Genomic DNA, 21563 nt, shown 5'->3' on the forward strand with positions numbered 1-21563 from the left:
ATAGATATATAGATATATAGATATATAGATATAGATATATAGATATATAGATATATAGATATATAGATATATAGATATATAGATATATAGATATATAGATATATAGATATATAGATATATAGATATATGTCTGTGGGCCCTGCTGCACAGCCAAGACAAGAGCACTCTGAGCCCTCCCCATCCATACAAGGAAGTCCAGCATTGCTCCATATGGATTTTTAGTGTCTCCTATGCAATGCTTCATTGTTTTCTCGAGGTAAAAGGCAAAAGAAACGTACACACTGTTGCTAAAAATAGCCAGTTAAACCCTCAGTGATTCATTTGTTGGTGGGGAGTACCCATAAGTGCCTCTATCTAAACAGTCTGTCTCTGGCTCAGTATCTCCTGTGCCAGCTTGTGAATATCTCTCCAGCCTTGCTCAGTCTGTTTTCCTATGGGTTATATCTTCTTTAGCTAAATATATTAGGACAGTCTATTTTTCTCCCTCCATGGCACCAAGACCCAAGCATGACTTCCTCTCATGCTAGGAATTTCATAAATAAATCACTATTATTTCCCTAGGAACATATAGCATTACAAAAAAAACCACCCAAAACCAAACAAAACACCCCAGGAAACAAAGCCAAGGAATCATCCCTTTCTCATGTTAGATATGTTGGAATAATAACAGGAACAGGAATATGCTGTTAAACTTCAGTGGCAGACTTCTCTGCATTGCTCTGATTTATGTAAGTAATAAATAATTTCACTGAATGACTTCTCGAGGTACAGCTAAAGAAGGCTTCATGTGAGAAAGAAAGCTTCATGTGATTTAGCTCCCCATCCCCCAATCATACACACTCAGGGTGATGACCGGGATTTAAATCACAATCCTGTAAATTGCCATGGATTGGGAGAAAATTAAATTGGACCCTTTGGTGACATCCTTGTAGTGCGAGTGGCTGTTTATGAATGTATAACTGAGCTTATTGATAGGCATTCTGAACCTGAAATGGGCTCTGTTTGGAGCTGTTGGATTTTTTAATACCTGATACAATATCACGATATTTCTGGAACTATCCTATGTTTTTTTGTAAGCAAGTTCTACCTGTCACTCACAACCCCTGGGCAGAATGAAGGAACAAGGTGCTTCCTCAGTTGCAGTATGGGCTTCTTTACATCAGCTCCAATGTGCAGGGCATGTAAATCAGGTGGTTTAGCTGAGAGAGCTGGGCAATGAGTGTATATTGATGTTACTGATGTGAGCCCCAAACACAGAGGAGCCCAAACCTGTTTTTCCTCCAGAGTATCCCTTCAGCTACATGTGGCTGAAAGAGGCCTTTCCCAGGACTGAAACCATCACTCGCTGCCTGGTGTACCCATAAACACTGACTCCAGAGGAAATGAATCTGGGATGCTGTGATCAATGATTCTTTCTTTCTTTTTCCTCTTTCTTTGTTTTTTTCTTCTAATGGGATCGCATGTTTGACATCTTTTCTCTTTTGATGCAGGGACTCACTGGTAACTAATAAAATATATCTGGTTTTAATTTTTGCAGCTAAGTGTCATTTTGGGAGGTATTTAAGTTACAGTAGGATAACTGGGGAATAATAAATAAATCCTTGGGGTAGTGATATTTAGTTACAAAATATTTAGTCTCCTCAGTTAATACATGCCACATAACCAGATTTTAACGTCATTACATTTTTGCTAACAAAACAGTATTTTCTTAATACATTCACTGATATTATTTGGCAGTCACCTTTTTTATTTTTCTCTGTAAATACAGTCTGTCTTTGTTAGGAAACATCATTACCACTGACAAAGGTAGTGATTTCTTTAGTCTGCACATAATACTACATGTCCTTGTTGGAGCGTGACAAGATACCAGCATATTTGTCTTCCCACCTGTAAAAGTTTCCCCAAACACTTTCCCTTCTAACAGCATGTTCATGATCCATACTGTGCATGCTTAGACGACACACATCATGTTAGCAAGGCAATATCAGCAAATTTGTGATTTATCCCTGTTTTCCCTCAAGGGCGGGGCATGCACAGTTCCATGACTGAAGAGGAAAGACACTGCCTCCCAGCAGCCAAAAAGCACAAAAAGACTCATGTGCTGTGGCTCTGTCTGAATGAGTAAGCAGCTGAAAATAATACCGCTTACATTTTCTTTGGCAATGGGGATTATAGACAATATTTATCCTCCTTTTCAAATTTTCTGTGAACCAACTAGTTCAAGATTACAGCTAACATAACTGGAATACAGACTAGTTAGTGGTGCTGTAGCTGGCTTCATCTCCAACAGACCAGCTTTGAAATATTAATAAACTCATCCATGAGATACTCTGCTCTCTTCTGTGTAACAGTGGATTTTGCAGCTAGTGTCTCTCTTTTTCTGTAATCTGACCCTATCTTGGTCCCGCTCTTAATGCTCCGAACTATCAGTCAAGGCATTAATCCCAAGACTGTGTTCTAAGCCCATTCCTGGAAAGGCAATGGAGGTAGGTATCAATGATATTTTTCAGTTCAACTAGTACATGCTATAAAGATTACATCTGTGCAAGATACAGCAGGACAAAGATACACTCGTCAGTTGATGCATGTTTGATCAAACAATTTAAAAGAAAAATAATAGACGAGATCTTGAGATTTTTGGAACCTAAATTCAGTCTTATCGGTAACTCCAAGTTGAGCTCCTTGAAATCAATGAAAATATTTGAATGAGGAACAAGACAGACTCAGGGTGAATATTTCCAGACAGGACTGCAAACTACCTCCAGGAATCTTGCAACTGATAAACTCTGCTTGTAGCAATGACACATAGCACTATTTAATGGCCTTTGGGGGCCTGTGCTTATTCAGTAGTAAGCACTGGGAGTACATCTCCTGCAAGATACACTCTGAGACTGATTTCGAAGTGTTGGTGTAGCAGCAGGCTGTCCCACTGGAGGGCATTAGGAGAAAAAGGCATCAGCCGGGAAAATAAACAGAGACCCAAGCAATGTCAATAGAAAAGAACAGAACTAGAAAACAACTGTGAGTTGGGCCCTTAAATCCAGGTTATTAATAGCTGCAGAATGGGTGTCCTTTAAAATGGACCTCTATTGCCTAAGTCCCCCAAATGAACTCTCTAAACTCTCATCTCTGAACCTCATAAAAGAGTTTTGATGTTTACAGTAAATGAAAAATAGTTTTTCTTGGTGCTGCTCCACGTGTCTGGCACTTCTGCAGTAAGTTTTTTGCAAATAAAAAAAAAAAGAATGATTGTATGCATTTTTCTATAATTGTTAAGTGAATAAGTGAGCTTCATGGGCACCTTTATTTTCTCCCTTTCCAGAAAAAAAAAAACCAAACCAACTCTGATAGCCTCGTAAAAGTCAGACTTTTTTCCAGCTATCATCAAACACAGGCAGTGTAAGCTAGCACACAGAGCAGAAGGAGCATTGATGCCTAGCACTGCTGACAGGCCAAGTAAGGCTAGAGCTTGGCAGAGAACCAGCAGCCCTTCCCCTGCACAGCCACATGGCACTGCTAGGGAAAAGATTGAGGTCTGTCGTGAAGGGGCTAGTGCTGATTTTGACACCACTTTCTAAATGCTTCTCAACACTGTCTGGTTACAGCATCCCAGCCCAGTTAGTTAAGATGCCCTCTGCTAGAGGATTCGAATCCTCTTGAGGAGTTGTAGGATAAGCACCAGTGCTTATCTGCTCAGCAATGTCAGGACTCAGGCCTTCGTGGGTGCACACAGAAGTGGCAAGTTGGGCTGAAATGTCTGAACTGCACTTATATTGGAGCTCCAGTGCACATGATAGGATTTGAGACTCAGGTACCCAAATCTTTGTTCCTCCCTGGGAACCTGAGCTTTTTGTGGGCTTGGTGTGGCTTAACAGCCTGTGATTCACTCACAAACCATGAAAGACCTCAGAGGCTAAATTCCAGCCATCCTGTGAGATCCAGGTTGGGACGTGGGCCAGCTAGGCTACCCTTCGCCACTGACTGGAGCAAGGTCTAAGTATCTCTAAAAATGGGCCTCTATCCTTATTCAGGGAAACCTCCCCTTCATTTCACATATTTTATATCTGAGTAAGAGCTAAAAAAACCCCAAACAAAACCAAAATAAGGATTGGATTCATTAACTATTAATACTATTCATTACTAGTATTTCTACAGTAGCATTTGCATGCATGAAACTTCAGTACAAATGAAAATATATCCCTCCTTCACGTATCTTACAAGTTAATTTATATGCAACGTAGCTTGTCAAGAGATGGCAAACAAAAGACCTGGGAGGAAGAGGATTTACTTTAAATAAGCCGATAGCTACAAATGATTCTGAATCATATTGGAATTAAGTGACTTAGTGCCACTAATGCCACTGGCACTGCTGCTAGCCTTGACACTGGTGAGGGACTTAATCTAAGAGGCTCTTTTGATTTCTCAGAGGCTCTTAATGGTTAATTTTCTATTCCTTTTCCTTTTTTTATTTCTTCTTCTTCAGGACTTGTCAGACAGAAAGGCTGATGTGTGAAAGGATCTAATCTAGGCTATGTTTAGGTTATGACAGGCGGGAGATCGGGGAACAAAAGAGAAGCAAGATAGAAAAAATATCTTGCAGTTCAGCTGATCCACTAATATTTGCTAATTGCAATAAATATGGTACAGCACAGAAGCTTCTAATGAGCTTATATAAAGGATTTTAATGGGACGCTGTCAGGTTAAACATTGTGTTTAAAAATATAAATGTCCTTAATAATTCCAGATTAAAACAGAGTGAAGTTTGAATACCCAACTAATTTTTCCCCCTTTGTGCCAGGTTCTGAACTGTATTTCACACAACCCAGCCATGGAAAACAGATAGGGCTTTCTTCTGCTGCTTTCAGGCTGGAGCACACCTACATCATATGAGGGAGGACAGCACACAGCTGCCCCAGGCAGCTCTGGAAATGCAGCTGCAGAGATGCAATGGGGCCGCTTTATGCCCTGGCTTGCCAGGCTGCCAGCAGCTCTTGTTAGCTTTGGCTCAGCTTCAGGCTCCTGGGAGAGCAGCTCTGGGGCTTCCACGAACATTTCACCCTGGGATGGCAGTTCTGGGGCTTGCATGAGGGTTTCGCCCCCAGCATGGCAGCTCTGGGGGTGGCATGAGGGTTTTCATCCAAGGACATCAGCTCTGGGGCTTGCAGGAGGGATTTCCCTGGGTTCGGCTTTATGCAATGGGGCTCTTGCAGCTCCACCAGGACTGGCCTGGGGGTCCTCACATGGCACAGGATCACAATGTGCAGCTTCATTTTCTTGTTTTAGTGCATGACTTAAATATTTCCATGTTTAGATTACAGGCCTTTCAGAGCAGAGTTTAAATCCAGAGCAGTGACTATGTTGGGTTTAACCAAAACTGAAGGAAAGAGCCTGTGGAAACTTCTTTACAAAGAAGTTTTGTAAATAGTGGTTTGATACTATGGTGATGGGTCCTTAGAACTGCCGACTTCATTTTTCTTTCTATTCAGTCCCTTAGTTTTCTTCCAAACATGTAGATCTTAGTCCTGTCCTACATGGCTGCGCTGATTGTGCATTTTTATGCATTAAACAAGTGCCAAGGAAATCATACTTGGAGAATAGTGATGCTGGATCTACTTCCCAGCCAAGCCTCTCACAGAAAATGTGGGAGGAGGCCAAATGCATCTGCCTGCCTTGATATCTCCAGGGGCCTCTAGATGTGCTTGTTTACCCTGGGTCTTGGTAAACCACAAAGGATGGTCCGAATCGGAGAGCGGTGAGAGTGTGATGGGTCTTGCCCAAACAAGAAAATCCATTCACAGACTGAAGAGCTCGGGTATGTTGCCATGTGGAAGTAATGCTTGAGGTCATGTCCTCTGCTGTTTGCATCATCTGCCTGCTGAAGCCCCCTTGGTGCTGGGCCTGCAGCCCTGAACTCCACCCTCCCATGAGGGTGAGCCCTAGGATGGCCCCACTGCTGCCTGCTCTAAGAGGAGCTGGACCATGCTGGCAGCAGCTCGGCCTGTGGATTACAGGGTGTCTGATCACAAAAGCCCCTGGGCTTCAGGCCGCGATCACCATGAGTCCCTCCTGGTAGGTGCAGCCTTTATCATTCAAAGCATCTGAGTGTATCTATTCCCACTTACCAGAAAGACACTGCAGCAAATTTATCAGGCTTCTGCATTTGCTATCTAGCAAATTCTACTCTCCCAGGTAGAAAGACCCTCTGCTTCTTTTATACTGAAGAAGCAGAGAAAATAAATATTTCCAAATAATCCACAATCTGGATTACTTCAACAGAAGCAAGAACAAGCACTTAGAACATGATAGAAGGTTTACTGTTGCCTTATATCATTATCTGGGGGAGGACAAGCCTGATGCATTGGAAGCTTTGTAAACATCTCAGACTATTTAGGGAATCTGCAACAGAAGACGAAATGTTTGAGAGCGTATTTTTTCTAAAACATGCATTTCCCAAATGAGTATGGACAAATTCAGGTCTGGAACAAGTCCTGTGAGCATGATGAACTATGACTAGGGAAGAGCAGAGGCAATTGTTTTGTGTTACACCCTCCCTCCCAAAATGATGCAATATCTCTTAAATTCAGTGGGTGGGAAAAAAAAGCATATGCAATATAATAAGGATAAAAGTTTGTTCTGACTTCCTCAGCCTCCAAGCCTGCTAAGCACAAGTCTCTGTTCACTATATACTGCAGTCTCCTGGCCCAGCCCACTGAGTAATTGTGTTTTCTGTTTACTTCTTTTTCCGACCTCTTCCGTAAGCCAAAGATAAAGCCAGTACAGCTCCAGCTGTACTTTTGAACCCATGTTTAAATGGGGTGGAAATAAATCTTAATGAGATTGTCTAGCCCTATTACCTTAAGTAGTATACCTCAAATGAACCCTGCAAAAGGCTGTAATTCCCTTCTGACATTCAATGACATGAGCAAGTGGCTCATATTTCACTACTGTGGCTTGGGTCGTCATTGGATACTTGGTAGAATTCCACTTTTATTGCATGAGAATGGAAGAAACTTGCCTTTATTGAAGATGTGAAAATAGTAGAAGATGCTTTCCTCTAATAAGCACAAAGAAATTTCACCTAATCTTCACTCCAAGCAGGAACTGACTTTTCCATTTCTACTTCATGAGGATTCAGACAAAAAAACTGCTCCCATAAATTTTTATGATTGGTATTTTGAACCTTCCTATTCCATCTCTGGATAAAATCAAGGTATTTTCCCAGGATATGATGCTGGGCAGAGCAAAGAAGGCAGCAGCAGAGAGGCAGGACTGGAAGAACCGAGGAAGGGCCAGAGAGGTCTCAGACTGCGTGTCTCCAGGGAGCACCATACTGCGGCAGAGACATCACTTATTTAAGATCTCTTGAGAACCACATACATGGTTGAAGAGAGACAATTTTTAAGAAGTACTTGCCTAAAGTAATATATAAAAAAGGAAGGGGTGGCCTTAAGTCTTTGGAATCTTGCAGCAGTGTTCTTCAGGGCACAGATTATCTGCCCTTCACATGAAGGGCATGTGGAGTTCTAGAACGTATCAAAAAGAAATCAGTCTTCCTAGCCCAAACCCACTTGGCTGTGCAGTAAATGCAATTTTTAGATCACATTGTGCCCACAGCAGCCAAAGGGTAACCCACAAAATGAAGGTCCGGAGGAAAAATCTCTCCTCCTTGTCTAATTTAGCATAAGGCCTTGAAAATACAGAGAAGGCAGCCAAGCATCATCAGTAGCCAGAGAATTTAGACAAGGAAGAGAGCTCAGTTCTACTAAGTGGCTTTTGGGAAAGAATGGCATCAGAAACAGTGCTCTAATAACCTTTTACTGAGCTAAAGTTAACCTCCAGCTCTGGGCAGAAACCTAGGGCTATCTCTGACCGTAGACCTAATTCAGTGAAGAATTAGGATTTCTGCTGATTTTTCACTTTGGATGTCTAATACTGGATCAATGCACAGAAGTTTGAGTATGTGCACTCATCAGATGCTATTAACTGCTGAGAGGAGAGGTAAGTAATGAGCAGTTTCACACAGAACAGCAAGACTAAGCCTAGAGAAGCTGTACTAGCGGGCGCCCGCCCGCTGCACTCGCTCCTCGGCGTTCTCCAGGGAGCCGGCTTGTAAACAGGCTGGTCTGTAGCAAGGCAGTGCATCAAGTAGTGGAAAGTAAATTTGATCTCCCTGTGCTGGCTCCTCACTCCAAACAACTCCAAGTTCGTTCCCAAGAATGCAGGTACTCCAGGTGGCAAAGATACAGCTGTTTGGGCAGGCTTGGGGCTGTGCTGGGATGGAGTCACGCTTCAGCCTTGTCTTGCCCTTCACATCAACTCATTAAATTGTCCAGTTGCCTCCAGTTCTCCTCTGTCCCTGAAAGCAGCTTAATTAACAAGGCAGATTGTCAATTGAGCAATAGCCTCAGAACAAGGAAATATTTAAAGATTTGGCACCATTATCTAGGATAACGCAGCTGCTGAACTTCATTAAGAAAAGAAAGCAAATGCTAAATATGGGCTCATCTCTGAGGCACATTTCTGTGGGAGAAAGTAAAATCAATTTAGAAAAACTGAGTATTTTCTAAGTCTGTATATCCCTTCGGCAAAACAGAGGTGTTCACCTCCTGAATACCATTGTGTCTCATAGCTATAGAGTAGTGAATTTTCTCAGGTACCTTGTGGTGCTCCTCTACCTCCTCTCCCCTGCAGGGACACCTGACCTCAGGAGCGAGGGATGAGGCATGGGAGCACCTGTGCTGCTCCAGGAACTGGCGCTGTCCTGCTGAGGTCCTGATAGCAGCATGAAGCAGGGAGATGCTCATGCACAGGGTCTGATGGTCCTTCTGCATACCCAGAGCCAAAAACAGTGCTGAAGCCTCACTGGTGTTGGTTATGTTTTGATTGATCTGAGCAGTGAGCCTCCTACAGTTGGGAGGGAAAACTCATGGTGCCTCGGCAAAAATGTGTCATCTGGTCACTTTTCAGTGATGGTCTCCTTCCAGTGTAGTGGGAGAAGAGTGAAGAGCTGTTTTCTTACTCTCCCTGCTTTATAGGACATCAGAGTAGGCAGGAAGTAGTAAAGGACAGCAAAAAGACTCTTCATCTACTTTGTGTGTGGGGAGGCTCCCCAAAGATCTGAAGAAACCAAATAATTGTGGGAGAGGAGTTTGCTGAGAAAACAAACACTCCTCTTGTGAAAAACTGTGAGTAGATTGAATATTTTCCCTGGAGTTTTCCAATTTTTTCATTAAATGACTCAAAATGAAAACATGCAAAAATGTGGTTGGTGTTTAAAAAGACAGTTTTTGTTAGAGAAATAATGTTCTCCAGCCTACACATGTAGGCACTATGTGCCTCAGCCTGACATAGCTGTTCTGCACATTCTCTTGCACTTTCCCACATGATGCTTCTCTCTATGCCTTAGCTGTTTAAATACCTGACCAAAATGTCTTTGAAAAAAAATCCTCACTCTCCAGTGGCATAAGACTTCCCATATGTTGCTGACTGGGTGAAAACAGACAGTGAATAGACATCTTGACAACCACCAAAAACTCATGACCCAAGAAACCCGGCTTTAAAAAAAAAAAAAAAAAAAAAATCAAACAAATCTTATGAAGCTTATGATAAACATCAAAGAGTTGGCAGCACTAAGATGAATCAAACAGTTTAGGTGAAATTTCCCAGATAAATTGCTTCAATTTCATGAATGAAGTGTCTGTTTTCAAACAGTTAAGCCTGAATATACCATTTGGAATTTATGATAGATGCAAGAAATAATAGTTTCCTTCTCAAAATCCTTTCCACATGTGGTCTGTATGCCTGCAGCACATATGGATTGCAATATCATGCCTAAGTCAGATGGGTGTGAGAAGGCCAGCTGACTGTTGTAGCAACAGGACAAACCTGGCAGCCTCTGAACTGGGGTCAAAGAGGTGTAGAAAATGACAGCTATAGTGTCCCAGGGACAAGCTGCCTGTATCAGAGGTGCCTGTGTGCAAGCCTATTGATGCTGTAGAGTATCTCCAAACAGTTGGTGAAGTATCAAGTTATAATTATAACAAGTATACTTATTGCTAGAGATCTAGTTATGAAGTGTCAGAGTATTTTGTATTATATGACATATATGTTTCCAATAAGCTGTTTATCATAGCAACACAGCTTCACCTCTTGGAGATATTGAACAAGGTAAAGAATGCAATTCCAGGAAGATCAAGGATGATTTCAGGCTAAGTTAGCTTGAAAAGTATTACTGTGAACTAAATTGCATCTGTGCCTCAGATGCAAAGCAGCTCTCAAAGGGAGAGGACTTGCTCCACGGAGCAACTCTGAAAACCAAGCTCTTCAAAAATGGTCACTGATGGCACATTCCTCACCTCCCCATACTGGACAGAAGACTACGGATCTGATTTACAGACATGCCCAATGCTCACATCTGCCAGTGAAGTTTGAACATATGAAATATGCTGCTCTTCTGGGTGTTCTTAAAGAGCTCCTCAGCATCTCCAGTTAGACACCCACATCAGTGGGAACTGGTTCTGGCTTAATCTTCATGTGCCTCAGTCCCTCATATATAAACTCTGAATAATACCACACACATGGCTGTGACTTATTGCTAAGTCATATCTACTAGTGTTTCAGTAGGGAAATATGAAACATTCACTGAGTTTTAATTAGATGCAAATATAAATATGTTTCTCTGAGCAATCACACTGGGATAAAGAATGACTAATGCATGGTGCTTCCCACGCACCAAAACAGGGCTTGCTGGTGAGGTCTCACCCAGCAAACTTCACCAGCCACACAGCACAGGGCTCAGGCTATCTGTCTTAAGAAGAACTGAGCTGAGGCAGCCACAGTCTGTACCTATATGTCAGGTGCATAAAGATATTTCTGAGCTTTTAAGAGACATGATCCAAATTCACTGTAGTGAATGGAAAGTCTCCTCTTGGCTCCAGGAGGTCTGGATTAGGCTCCTAAAGCTCTTCCTTCCCCCAGAGATTGGGAGTTGCACGAATTTTAAGTTTAACCTGAAGCTACGTCCTTCTTAATTCCTAAGATATGATCAAGTACAACGTGAGATCTTCAGCTTGCTGTCACCTCTGTAGATTTTTGAGTATTTTAGCTGATACTCTTAGTATCTGAACACTTAGGTGTTCAGATGTTGCACACAGGTATTTTTTGTGTGCTTTTACTCCTTTGTTTTGTCAGCAAGGCCTCTTCAGTGAGTTGTCTAGCTCCAGGAGTTTTCACCCAACCCTGGCTTCAGGCTGGAAACTCCTTGCCTGAGTAGCTGGCTGCCTACTGGGGTTTGACATGTTTTACAACACATGGGGCTGCTGAAGTGTAGGGTCATTCTCTCATCAGAGCTTCTGGGGAGAAGCAGGAATGACCATGCCTGTCTGAGTGGACTAGGAGAGCGGCTGCTCACACAAATATGCCCCATCCAACAGCCCTGGGGCTTCTCTCCCACTGCTGGTTGCAGCAGCAAGGATTTTACCATTTTCACTGTAGTTTTATTAGATACTGGGAAGTGTTCTGAGTGCGCTGTTGACTGAGGGGTATTGGGACAGTCGTAGCATATCCTGCAGCTCCACAAAGAGCACAAAGGCTAAGTGTGCCTGAGTGCTGTGCAGGCAGTAAGTAAATATATTTATCTGCAGAATAGATGAGAGCTATGTGAAATGACAGGTTTGGCAGGTAGTGTCTCCAGATTTATGAGGGGATTTTGGACCTAAACCTTTCAAACATCTCAAAACTCTTCATTTCATGCCCTTACACTAGCTCGTGTGGGTAAAAGCCCTTGGTCTCCCAAGGAGCACTGAAGTGATGGAAACATGAGCCACACAAATGGTGCTGAGAGCAGTGATGGGGTGCTGGGGGAGTACCTGCCTGGGTGGTCAGGAGGAGCTGTCTGAGATGAATAAGCCATTTGCCCTTCTTTGAGATGCTCTCTGTTATCTGTGATGGGGACAGCACTGTACTCTCCTAAATCTTCTTGGAATTTGTTGTGACTCCTCAAGGGCCGCTGCCAATTTACTGAGCCCGATTTGAAGTCATTTGAGTGAGGGCTTGCAGAGACAAGTTTTTCTTCCAAGAGTAATTTCTGTGATTGACAGACCATGTGCAGAACCAAAGAGCAACTCTGACCAGTCCCCACGTGCCTTGCTGACTCAACAGTGACTTCAGCTGCTCCATGAAACCCAGGACTCCTTTCGGGAACTGACCCTGGGCACTATCAACATGTCTATGCCCAGCACTTGATGTTTTTTAGGAGCCCATTCCTCTGCCCCGGAGTTCCTTTTTCACAAGGAAGAAAGCATTTGGGGGATCTTGCCAGTCTTCTAGTTGAGTTTTAGAGGAGGTTTGAGATCTAAGGTAATACAAATTCACTGTGAGGGTGGTGAGGCACAGGAACAGGTTGCCCAGAGAAGCTGTGGCTGCCCCCTCCCTGGCAGCTTTCCAGGCCAGGTTGGACAGGGCTGTGAGCACCCTGATCTAGTGGAAGGTGTCCCTGCCCATGGCAGGGAGTTCAAACTAGATAATCTTTAGGGTCCCTTGCAACCCAAACCATTCTATGATTCTATGAGTTTAACTGTGGAAACCATCAGTGCATGGCGAGGGAGCTGATCGCAGACAGTAAAGAAAGAAATGACAGGGACAAGGCAGAAATTGAATATGTAGATGAGAGACTCGGCCCTCACCAGGTTGGTGGGAGGACAAACTGGGCATTTAGTTTGGAGTCTGAATGGCAATATAAAGGAAGGGTGCCCCACCCTCTAAATTACTGCCTGCAAAACAGGTCTGTAGCAAGAGAGGGCTCCAGACAGCAAGAAGCAAATGCTAAATGCAATTATGGCTTCTAAATGCCAATGGCTTAACACAGACTATGTTGGAAATGTTGCAGATGTTGTGAGGCATGGAGGAGAGGAGGAAAAAAACACATCAGTTGTTTTTTGCATGCCTTATGTTACTGTAAACCTGATGGAATAAGACTTCAGAAGTGTGCTGTACAGCCTGTGCAAGTGCTCTTGCTCACAGACCCTGGGACAGACTATAGCTTCCAAGTATTTCTGCAGATAAGCAAAATCCTCCTGTCAGTGGTGGGGGTGGGGAGGAGGAGCACTCGGGAACTATGTAGCATCTTCACTATTTCCTAAACCAGACCCTTAACCAGCATCCCAGCTGCAAACTTTCATGCTAACTTCAACTGTCTCTAATGACTTCCTGAAAGAACAATCCTTCTTTGGCACTCCCCCCTGGGAAAAAAAAAAAAAAATATTCCTCTCTTATACTTCTAGAAACGATTTCAGTACATTTCTGCAAATTCAGACTTCTAAAAATGGGTATTAATACCTCTGCTAGCTCAGATCCCCCAAGTTGGAGCCCCAGTAGCGCACAGCACACGCACTCACATTTTGCTTTAGAAACACAGTGAGCAGGTGCAGCCCCTGCCTGCCTGCCAGCCAAATATTTAGCCTAGTCCACAGAAGGACACCTCACCTGCTACACTTTAAACGCAGATGTTGAAGAGGCAGCCTAACCCTGTGCCTTTGCTCAGGAGACTTCTGGGACAAAGTCAACTCCCACCTAACTACCCCAGGCACCAGGGACAGGACACCTGTGTCCCGCTGCTCCCACTCTGCCTGCAGTAAACCTCTGAAATGAAGCGTATGGACTCCCATGGGACACACACCACTCAGTGTCATCAAACACGGGCCACCCAAACCGCTCCTCATCCCCAGGCAGGAGTGGCCGGCCAGGCTGCCGAGCCAGAGGAGCAGGTCTGGGTCTCCTAGGTCTGTGCTCACTCCTAAGCAAAGCGTTGGAGGAGAAAAAGGGAGTTGGCACCAAATTTGTCTTTTTCCTATTTCTAGAGGTTGCAAACTTTTAACCTAGTTCTAAGAAATAACTTTATGAGTAGTAGATGGGCTTGTACTACACAGCTATGTGTAAGTACGCTATGTTTGGCTAAGCTGGCCTAAATCCCTGTTGAGAACAGGCCTGTCTGCAACAGAGCGAGCCTCTTTCCTCTTTGTTTTTGATACCAAAGAACCGTTTTTGCCATCTGTGATGTTTTACACAAGTGCAAACGGGGAGTTGCCCCAAGCACTCCAGCTCTCTCCCTTTCCCAGCACTGGAGCAACTGCTGCATGGATTTGGGAGGCCTCAGATTTCTCCCAAATGGAAAAGCACTTTTTTCCTCAACAGAAGATCTGAGAAGGTGGATGAGAAAAGACTATGGTTGGGCCACTGCAGATTCATGGCTCTGAAATCCCAGTTTGAACCTGTCAGTCCCTCCTCAGCAGGGAGCCATTTAACCAAGGCCCTCACCAGCCTGTGGCGTAGGTGAAGGCTGAACACAGGTGATTTTAACTCTTTACAGAACCACTGGCCAAATATTTTGGATCATGGGGCTGTCTTGAAATGCCTCATGGGCAGAGAGGGCTTTCCAGGTGTGCCTCGGGCAGCCTCCCAACCCTGTGTCTCTGGGGCTTGCTTGTCACCATAAATCTTCTTCTGGGGTTTTTCTTGGAAAACATGGGTTCCTGGGGCACTGGAGTCACTAATTTTTCCTTGCATGTTTGCCTGACCCTCATGTTCCAAAAACTCTTTAAAACCTTATAAAATCATGATTGCTTCTTTATTGCCAATGCCAGCCCCCTCAATGTGCAGCCTCTGCTGTTGGGGGCACTGCTCAGACAGATTGGGGACACACAGCATTTCCAGGGGGAGGGATGGGGCAGGTCAGCAGGAGAACTCCCAGCTGCCAAGAAAATTCTGGGATTTCAGTTTCATTTGCATCAAACTGGGCCAAGGAACCCAGATATTATATTTGGGTTTATTTTACCCAAGCCTTCCAAGAATTTTTGCCTTACTTCCCACTCAATTTCAATTTTCAAAATGTAGTCTTTGGAAAGGTATTAATGCACTGAAATTTCCTACAAAATGTTGCATTTTGATTTGGTGACCTCTGTATTTTGTGATGGAAGAACACTTTACTGGAAAATTTGTGACTGGCTCTGATAGTTAATGTTCGTCTTCTGACCTGATTTCCCAAATGCAAAAGGAAATGAGTTTGCCAAGGGGTACATATATCAAGATTGAAACTTCTGTAAGGTGTTCACCAGTTCCAAACCACCCTGGTTTTGGCTGGGATTGAGGTAATTTTTTCTTCTTAGTATCTAGAATTGGCCAATAGCATATTCCATATGATACAACGTCATGCTCTGTACATAGATGAGGGTTGGTGGGGGAGCTAGCTCTCTTCTGGGATTGTGGCTTCAGGATTTTCTCTCCTCCAGGATCACCAGCCAGGAATGGGCTGGGCATCAGTCAGTGGGTGTTGAGAAATTAAATTGTGCATCACTCATTTGTATATTCTATTATTATTATGATTATTTTTATTTTATTTCAGCTATTAAATTGTTTTTATCCCAACCTATGACTTTCCTTACCTTTACTTCTCCAATTTTCTCCCCATCCCCTGGGGCGGGGGAAGGGTAAACAAGTGGCTGTGTGGTGTTTGGCTGCCACCCGGGTTTAAACCACTGCACAAACCCTGTTAAATAATACAGAGCATTCCAGGTTCTCATCACTTTGCAGAAATTATCTATTAGTGCTTAATACTACTATGATGGTGATTGTCTCCCTACACTCGGCACTGGTGCAGCCACATCTCAAATACTGTGTTCAGTTTTGGGCCCCTCACTACAAGACAGACATTGAGGTGCTGGAGCATGTCCAGAGAAGGACAACAAAGCTGGTGACAGGTTTAGAGCATAAATCTTGTGAGGAGTGGCTGAGGGAACTGGGATTGTTTAGTCTGGAGAAAAGGAGGCTGAGAGGAGACCTCATCGCCTTCTACAGCTCCCTGAAAGGAGGTTGTAGTGAGGTGGGTGTCAGTCTCTTTTTCTAGGTAACAAGTGATGGGATGAGAGGAAATGGCCTCAAGTTGTACCAGGGAAGATTTAGACTGGATATCAGGAAAAATTTATTCACTGAAAGGATTCTCAATCATTGGAACAGCCTGCGCAGGGAAGTGGTTGAGTGACCGTCTCTGGATGTATTTAAAAGTTGTGTACACGTGGCACTTAGGGACATGGTTTAGTGGTGGATTTGGCAGTGCTAGGCTAGCAGTTGGGCTTAATGACCTTAAAGGTCTTTTCCAACTGAAATGATTCTGTGATTCTAAATGGGGTAAACGCTAGCATTCAGAAATGCTTCTTTCTTGTGGATTTATACTGACCATCAGACATTTTTACCTTCTCTCTTTAAGATGCTTGACTCAGTCATGTCCATTGCAGCTGCAAAGCATCTTTAAATGACTTGGCTGTGGCATGTAGCAAGTTATTCAAAAGCAAGGCTGGACTCATAAACCTGCAGATGTAATCCCTAGACAGACTTCAAACAATCCACAGAGGCACCTAACTCCAGCAACCAGAGCAAGGCTGCACAGCTTCAATAACAGTGCTGTAGCTGTAGTCATTCACGATCACTCTTCATTCAGGTTTCCCCCCATACATTCCCAAAGCTGAAAGCACTATTATATGGGTTGTGGGTTTTTGTTTCTAAGAGTATTGACTGCAAGATTGCTCATGCCTCACTGTGCAGAGCTAGGTCTGCAAGTATGGGAGCCCCAGCACCCCGGCCTCACCTTCCCCTGGCTGGGGAATACTTCTAGGGCCCTCCAAAAGTGCAAGCCAGTGCTGGTGGTTTTAGTGCGGTCAGGAGCTGTCGTTCATCCTGCAGATTGTTCTCTTGAGATGCTTAAGATATGCCATTACCTTTCCCACCTGCAGCAGTTGATATGGTGAAAAAACCTTGCTGCTTCCCTGCTTACCCCAGAGCACCAAATGCAGCCTGTACAGCAATTCTGCAAGGCGATTTCAGTGTGTTGCCTTTTACTTACGGTCTCACCCTGCAATCAGTAGTATTCTGTGGGACCACTCACATGGCAACATTAGTGTCTGAGTCAAGATCTTTTATCTCAAGTCTAGAATGCAAAGCAGAACTGGTGCTCTAGCCCTAAGGGGAACACAGATCTATCCACAAAAAGCTAGACATTTTAACTAGATCTGATGAAAGATTAATTTAAAGCATAGTCCTATTCTGGGTACATGAAAGTGGGGCAATTTTACCTGACAGGGCTACTGCTCATGCGTGTGCTGAGTCATTTCTAATGATTTTTTGTTACAAAAATATATTCGCGTCATATTTGATTCCCAGAGGCTGTTTAGAGACAGCCCAGTGTGGGAGATGGAGGTCTCACTCACTAGCAGCCTCTCTGGCTGAGCTAAATGGACTCCCCGTGACAGTGCAGAATATGTGTTGAAATTCAGGAAATCTAAATTCCTGTAGGTTCCTCGGATATCCTGATTCTGAAAACACCAATTTTAGCAAATTGGCTCCAGTCTGTCTTAAAGACATGTTTGAAATGTGTAATTTTAGCTTTGAAAGGAAGTACTTAGCTAAAGAGTCAGGAACATGCTTCAGATGAAAGGTCTTATTTCCTCCTCTATTGAAACGAGGCCAATAAAAGTTTGGAAGGAATTTTAAGGAAATTCAGTTAGATTCGCTTGCCACCTGCTGCAGAACAAGCTACATCAATTCTCTTTCTTTCCTTCTTAGTCCTATTGTAGTAAATAACAAAGAAAATATATACATTATGAGACTCCTGGCATCTGAATAGTTACTCCTCCTTCAGCAACATAATTTTCATCTATTATGGCTGAATACCTTCTACTATTGCAACAGTGACATTATCCAGAAAAAGTTACCCAAGTCATTCAGTCAGTCTGTGGTTGAAAGAAGAAAGAAGAAAATAAGGAAAGAGTCACTTTAAGAACCTTTGCGTGACTTCAGAGGTTTTTCTGAAGTCAAAAGGATTGTGTTAAGAACCAGAACCATCATGACTCATATATTCCTAATCAAAATGCTGGGTGCGTGAAATGCTGTTCAGTCGTACAGAGACTGAACTATGTCTCCTTACAAGAGAAAAATAATACACACAAGAGGAAGCACTTAAATAATTGATGTGCTTTTCTTTTATCTGCATGTAGGAATGACAGGAAATCTATGTAGCTGGCATTAATGAATAACATCAGTATGTCAATAATTGCTAATGAGAAAGAAATAGGAGTGCATTTGTCCTGAAGTGACTGATCTTTCTTCTTTATCTTCCCATGTTACAATGGGAAATTAACAGTGTAAATTTTAGAATTCTGTTCACTAATAAATCATTTTGATAGTGATGCTTTCAAGTGCCTTTTCTGGTATGAATTCAGTCCAAAATGACTGTACACTAATCCTTTTTTTATGTCTTCTGTGCTATATTCATACAACAAAATAAAACTTTGTTTGCATCACATGTTTAATTTTTCATTCCGCATTAGTGAAAGCGTGCAGCCATGCTGGAATTGAACATAAAACAGAGATTTAAAAACAGTCAATGCTTTCATCCTGAAAAATTGCATAACCATTTCCAGCATAGAAGTAGGATACTCTTACCCAATAAAGCTTCTTGTTGAAAAATTATTGGTATATCGACCCATTCATATCCAGCTATTTAATTCAAAGATTGTATTCAGCAGTTCCCTCTGAGTTGCTTGTCTGAGGGAACAATTACGCAGCTGTTCTTGCAACATTCTTGTGTAGGCTGAAAGCAGTCTAAAAATTCTGGCATTAATTTACTGTAACTACAAACCGCAGTTCTCCAGGTTGTTCATGAGGCATACCCTTTGCAAAGAGGTTGGTTAGGCAATACATACACTTGACACTGATATTGTGCTTTGGCTAAACTTATTTATAGCTGTGTGCATGTGTATACACGGATGCATGCATACGTCTGTACGGTTTGTGATATAAGCCGGGCTCTGGATTCTAGCCACATTGTGTTGCTAATGATATCTGTCACTGTAACAACTTTTTGCAGTTATATTATCTGACCGCATTCAAAACCAAGAATTTTAAAAGTACAACACCAGCCTTACTGTGTTCATTGGATTCAGCAAACTGGTTCATTGGATTCAGCAAACTGGTGTATCTGCACGAATGGACATTAATCGTTATTTTAGAAAGACTGATGCTGATTTTTTTGCAACCTTTTAATGGAGTTTTTATGGTTAAAGTTTTAAACTCTGAACTAGCAAAAGAGCAATAACCACAAAGAGAATTATTTGATTTCAAAATACCTTGGCACAAAAAAACAAGATGTCAGCAACAACCAGTTCATGAAAACTGCTTAATAACTCCGCAGGAGTGCCACCATTTCTATTGATCTCAAGTGCCAGTTTTGTGTGCATTTATATATAGGCATACACACACACACACACATCTATACATGAACCAGAAAATTATGCAAGGCCCGTGCAGTGGGTGACTGGTTATTTGTGCCCAGTGTAGGGCAGAGCGGCAGGCTGTGGGGTGAGCCCTGCTGCCAGGGAGCTGGGCTGGAGGCAGGGCCAGCTCCGGCTGCGGGACGTGGGAGGATTATTGGGGGAACAGAGAGAAATCAACCTTTCCTCTGCATATGCATATGCTGGCATGTTTCCAATCCACGTCCACATCTAAACATCATTTTATCTTTAATTTTCATTCCTGCCCGTAACAAACTGCATCCTTTCCTCAAATGATGCATGTACAAATGCTTTTCTGGAGGAATCCTCCTAGTTCCTTTCATCAGTAAAGGTAATTGAGATATCAGTAACTTCTGCACACAACATGCCATGCACACTCAATATCAGTTTCATCATTAATATCAGATGCCAGCTAAATACTGTCACTGTCACCCTGAAATATCCCACCTCAACTCAGAGTGCTTAATAAGCAAACTGAGGTCAGGCCCTTAAAATCAAAGCCTGAACAAGGAAAGCTTCGTTGGTTAACAGATCAGCTTTAGAGAAGGTAAGCAGGAAATACTCATGTTCATCTCTCCTCCCTAGACAACGATAGCAATGCCACAAGGAATTGCACATGGTGAGGTTCATGCTGCACCATATACATAATTTATATTTTTCCACTCCGGTTTTGAGTGCACATTTTTGGACTTGGGATTGTTTTGGTAAAATGGAAGCAAACAGAAGAGTAAAAAAAAAAGCACTGCAGCAGCCTTCTCCTCCTGCCCCACTTTTTAGCCCAGATCTGCATCTCTGACACACAGTCTGCACAGGCCAGTGAAACACAAGTGCTACACAGTACATGTACATATATATGTGTATATATATATATATATATATATATATATATATACGTAAAAAGATAAATGCTTGCCATGGCAAAAGAAAAACAAAAGAAAAAAAATGTTTGTGATGGTCCATCTCTTTACTAGTAAAATGCCTTGGCAGAGAATTACTCTAGCATTTTGACAAGAGTTTTCTTTTGTGCAGGCAGTCTAGTGAGTGTTTACAATTTCTATAGAAGTAAAAAAAAACCAACCAAACAAAAAAAAAACAGCTGAGAAACATGCTTCTTGCCGACATAGTCTCCTGCTCAGTGAAGTTTGACATATACAGCCATAAGTACTAGTAAAGGATTCCTTCCCAGATATAGGCAAAACACGTAAGGCACTTATTTTGAAAAAAAAGGTACATTTGTATTTCCCTTCAGCAAATAAACCCTTCGCATTATGCTCATCTGCCCTTGCTGCGTCCGTTACTGTCCAGGAAGGTTTATCAAGGCAAGAACAGGACACATACACAGTGCACTTGGTCCTGCAGGACCCATCCCCAGAAACTCTTTCACAAGCTCAAGACTACACACATCAATACCATCATGTCTCCGCACACAGACACTTCAGACCATCTGCCTGAATTACTGCACCCTTCCTTCTATCTAGCCCGTGTCTTTAGAGAAAATCCAGGCACCACCACCCGCGCCAGCCCTCCACCACGGACTCGTAAGGAACCGCACCAGGATCTGCGGTGGTTGCAGGGAGTTTCTCCTCTCCCTGCCACAGCTCCAGCTCCCTTCAAAAGCAAGCAGCTTCGCGTGTGACTTTGCAATCTGAGAATGTGAACTAGTCGGCAGGACACTGGGGTAAATATAAATCTGGCGCTTACCCACAGGCAGTCCCTCGCAGTCTGACATCGTGCTCGAAGTCCTCCTCACCGGGGGCTTAGGAAAACCACAGCAGGAACGCAAGCACGGGTCTTTCTGCTTGCAAAGGCGGGGGGGGGGGGAAATATCTAACAATTTACAGCCACCCTTCTCTTACACTGTACATCTACCCACCCAGAGAGCTGTAGCAACAGTCCCGTCCCTGCCTTCTCATTATGGGATGTAAAGATAAGAATGTGCTTTTGTGCCAAAAGAGTGTGCTATTGGTGGATAAATTTGTTGTCATCCCTCCCCTTCGCAGAGTTTCCTCTTTAATGTCACAGAGGCACATTACCCTGTCGGAAAGGCCATCGAATATTTATGAAACGGCTTTTAAGAGCTAAGCCGCAAATCTGCTCTGGAGAACCAGGCTAATTGCTGTGCAGTGGGGTTGGTGGTGGGAGCCCCACTGCCCGGGCACTCCTGCTTCCCGGGGGGGCGGCAGGGGGGAGCTGGTAGGCTGGGGAAAATGCTCTGACATCTTGCTC

At 43.2% G+C, this 21563-nt stretch overlaps 1 protein-coding gene across 1 annotated transcript in view; it reads right to left on the reverse strand.

Annotated features, from left to right (window-relative positions):
- Window positions 1-21301, reverse strand: part of EML1 (echinoderm microtubule associated protein like 1) — a 130714-nt gene extending 109413 nt beyond the window's left edge. The window contains exon 1 of the mRNA XM_026848924.1: window positions 21039-21301. Within this exon, the coding sequence (XP_026704725.1) occupies window positions 21039-21066 (28 nt within the window). The 5' untranslated portion in view covers window positions 21067-21301. The remainder of the gene's footprint in view (window positions 1-21038) is intronic.
- Window positions 21302-21563: the final 262 nt, after the last annotated feature.

Source organism: Athene cunicularia (genome assembly GCF_003259725.1).
Source record: "Athene cunicularia isolate RWA chromosome 5 unlocalized genomic scaffold, athCun1 chr5_part1, whole genome shotgun sequence".
NCBI classification, from domain to species: Eukaryota; Metazoa; Chordata; class Aves; order Strigiformes; family Strigidae; genus Athene; species Athene cunicularia.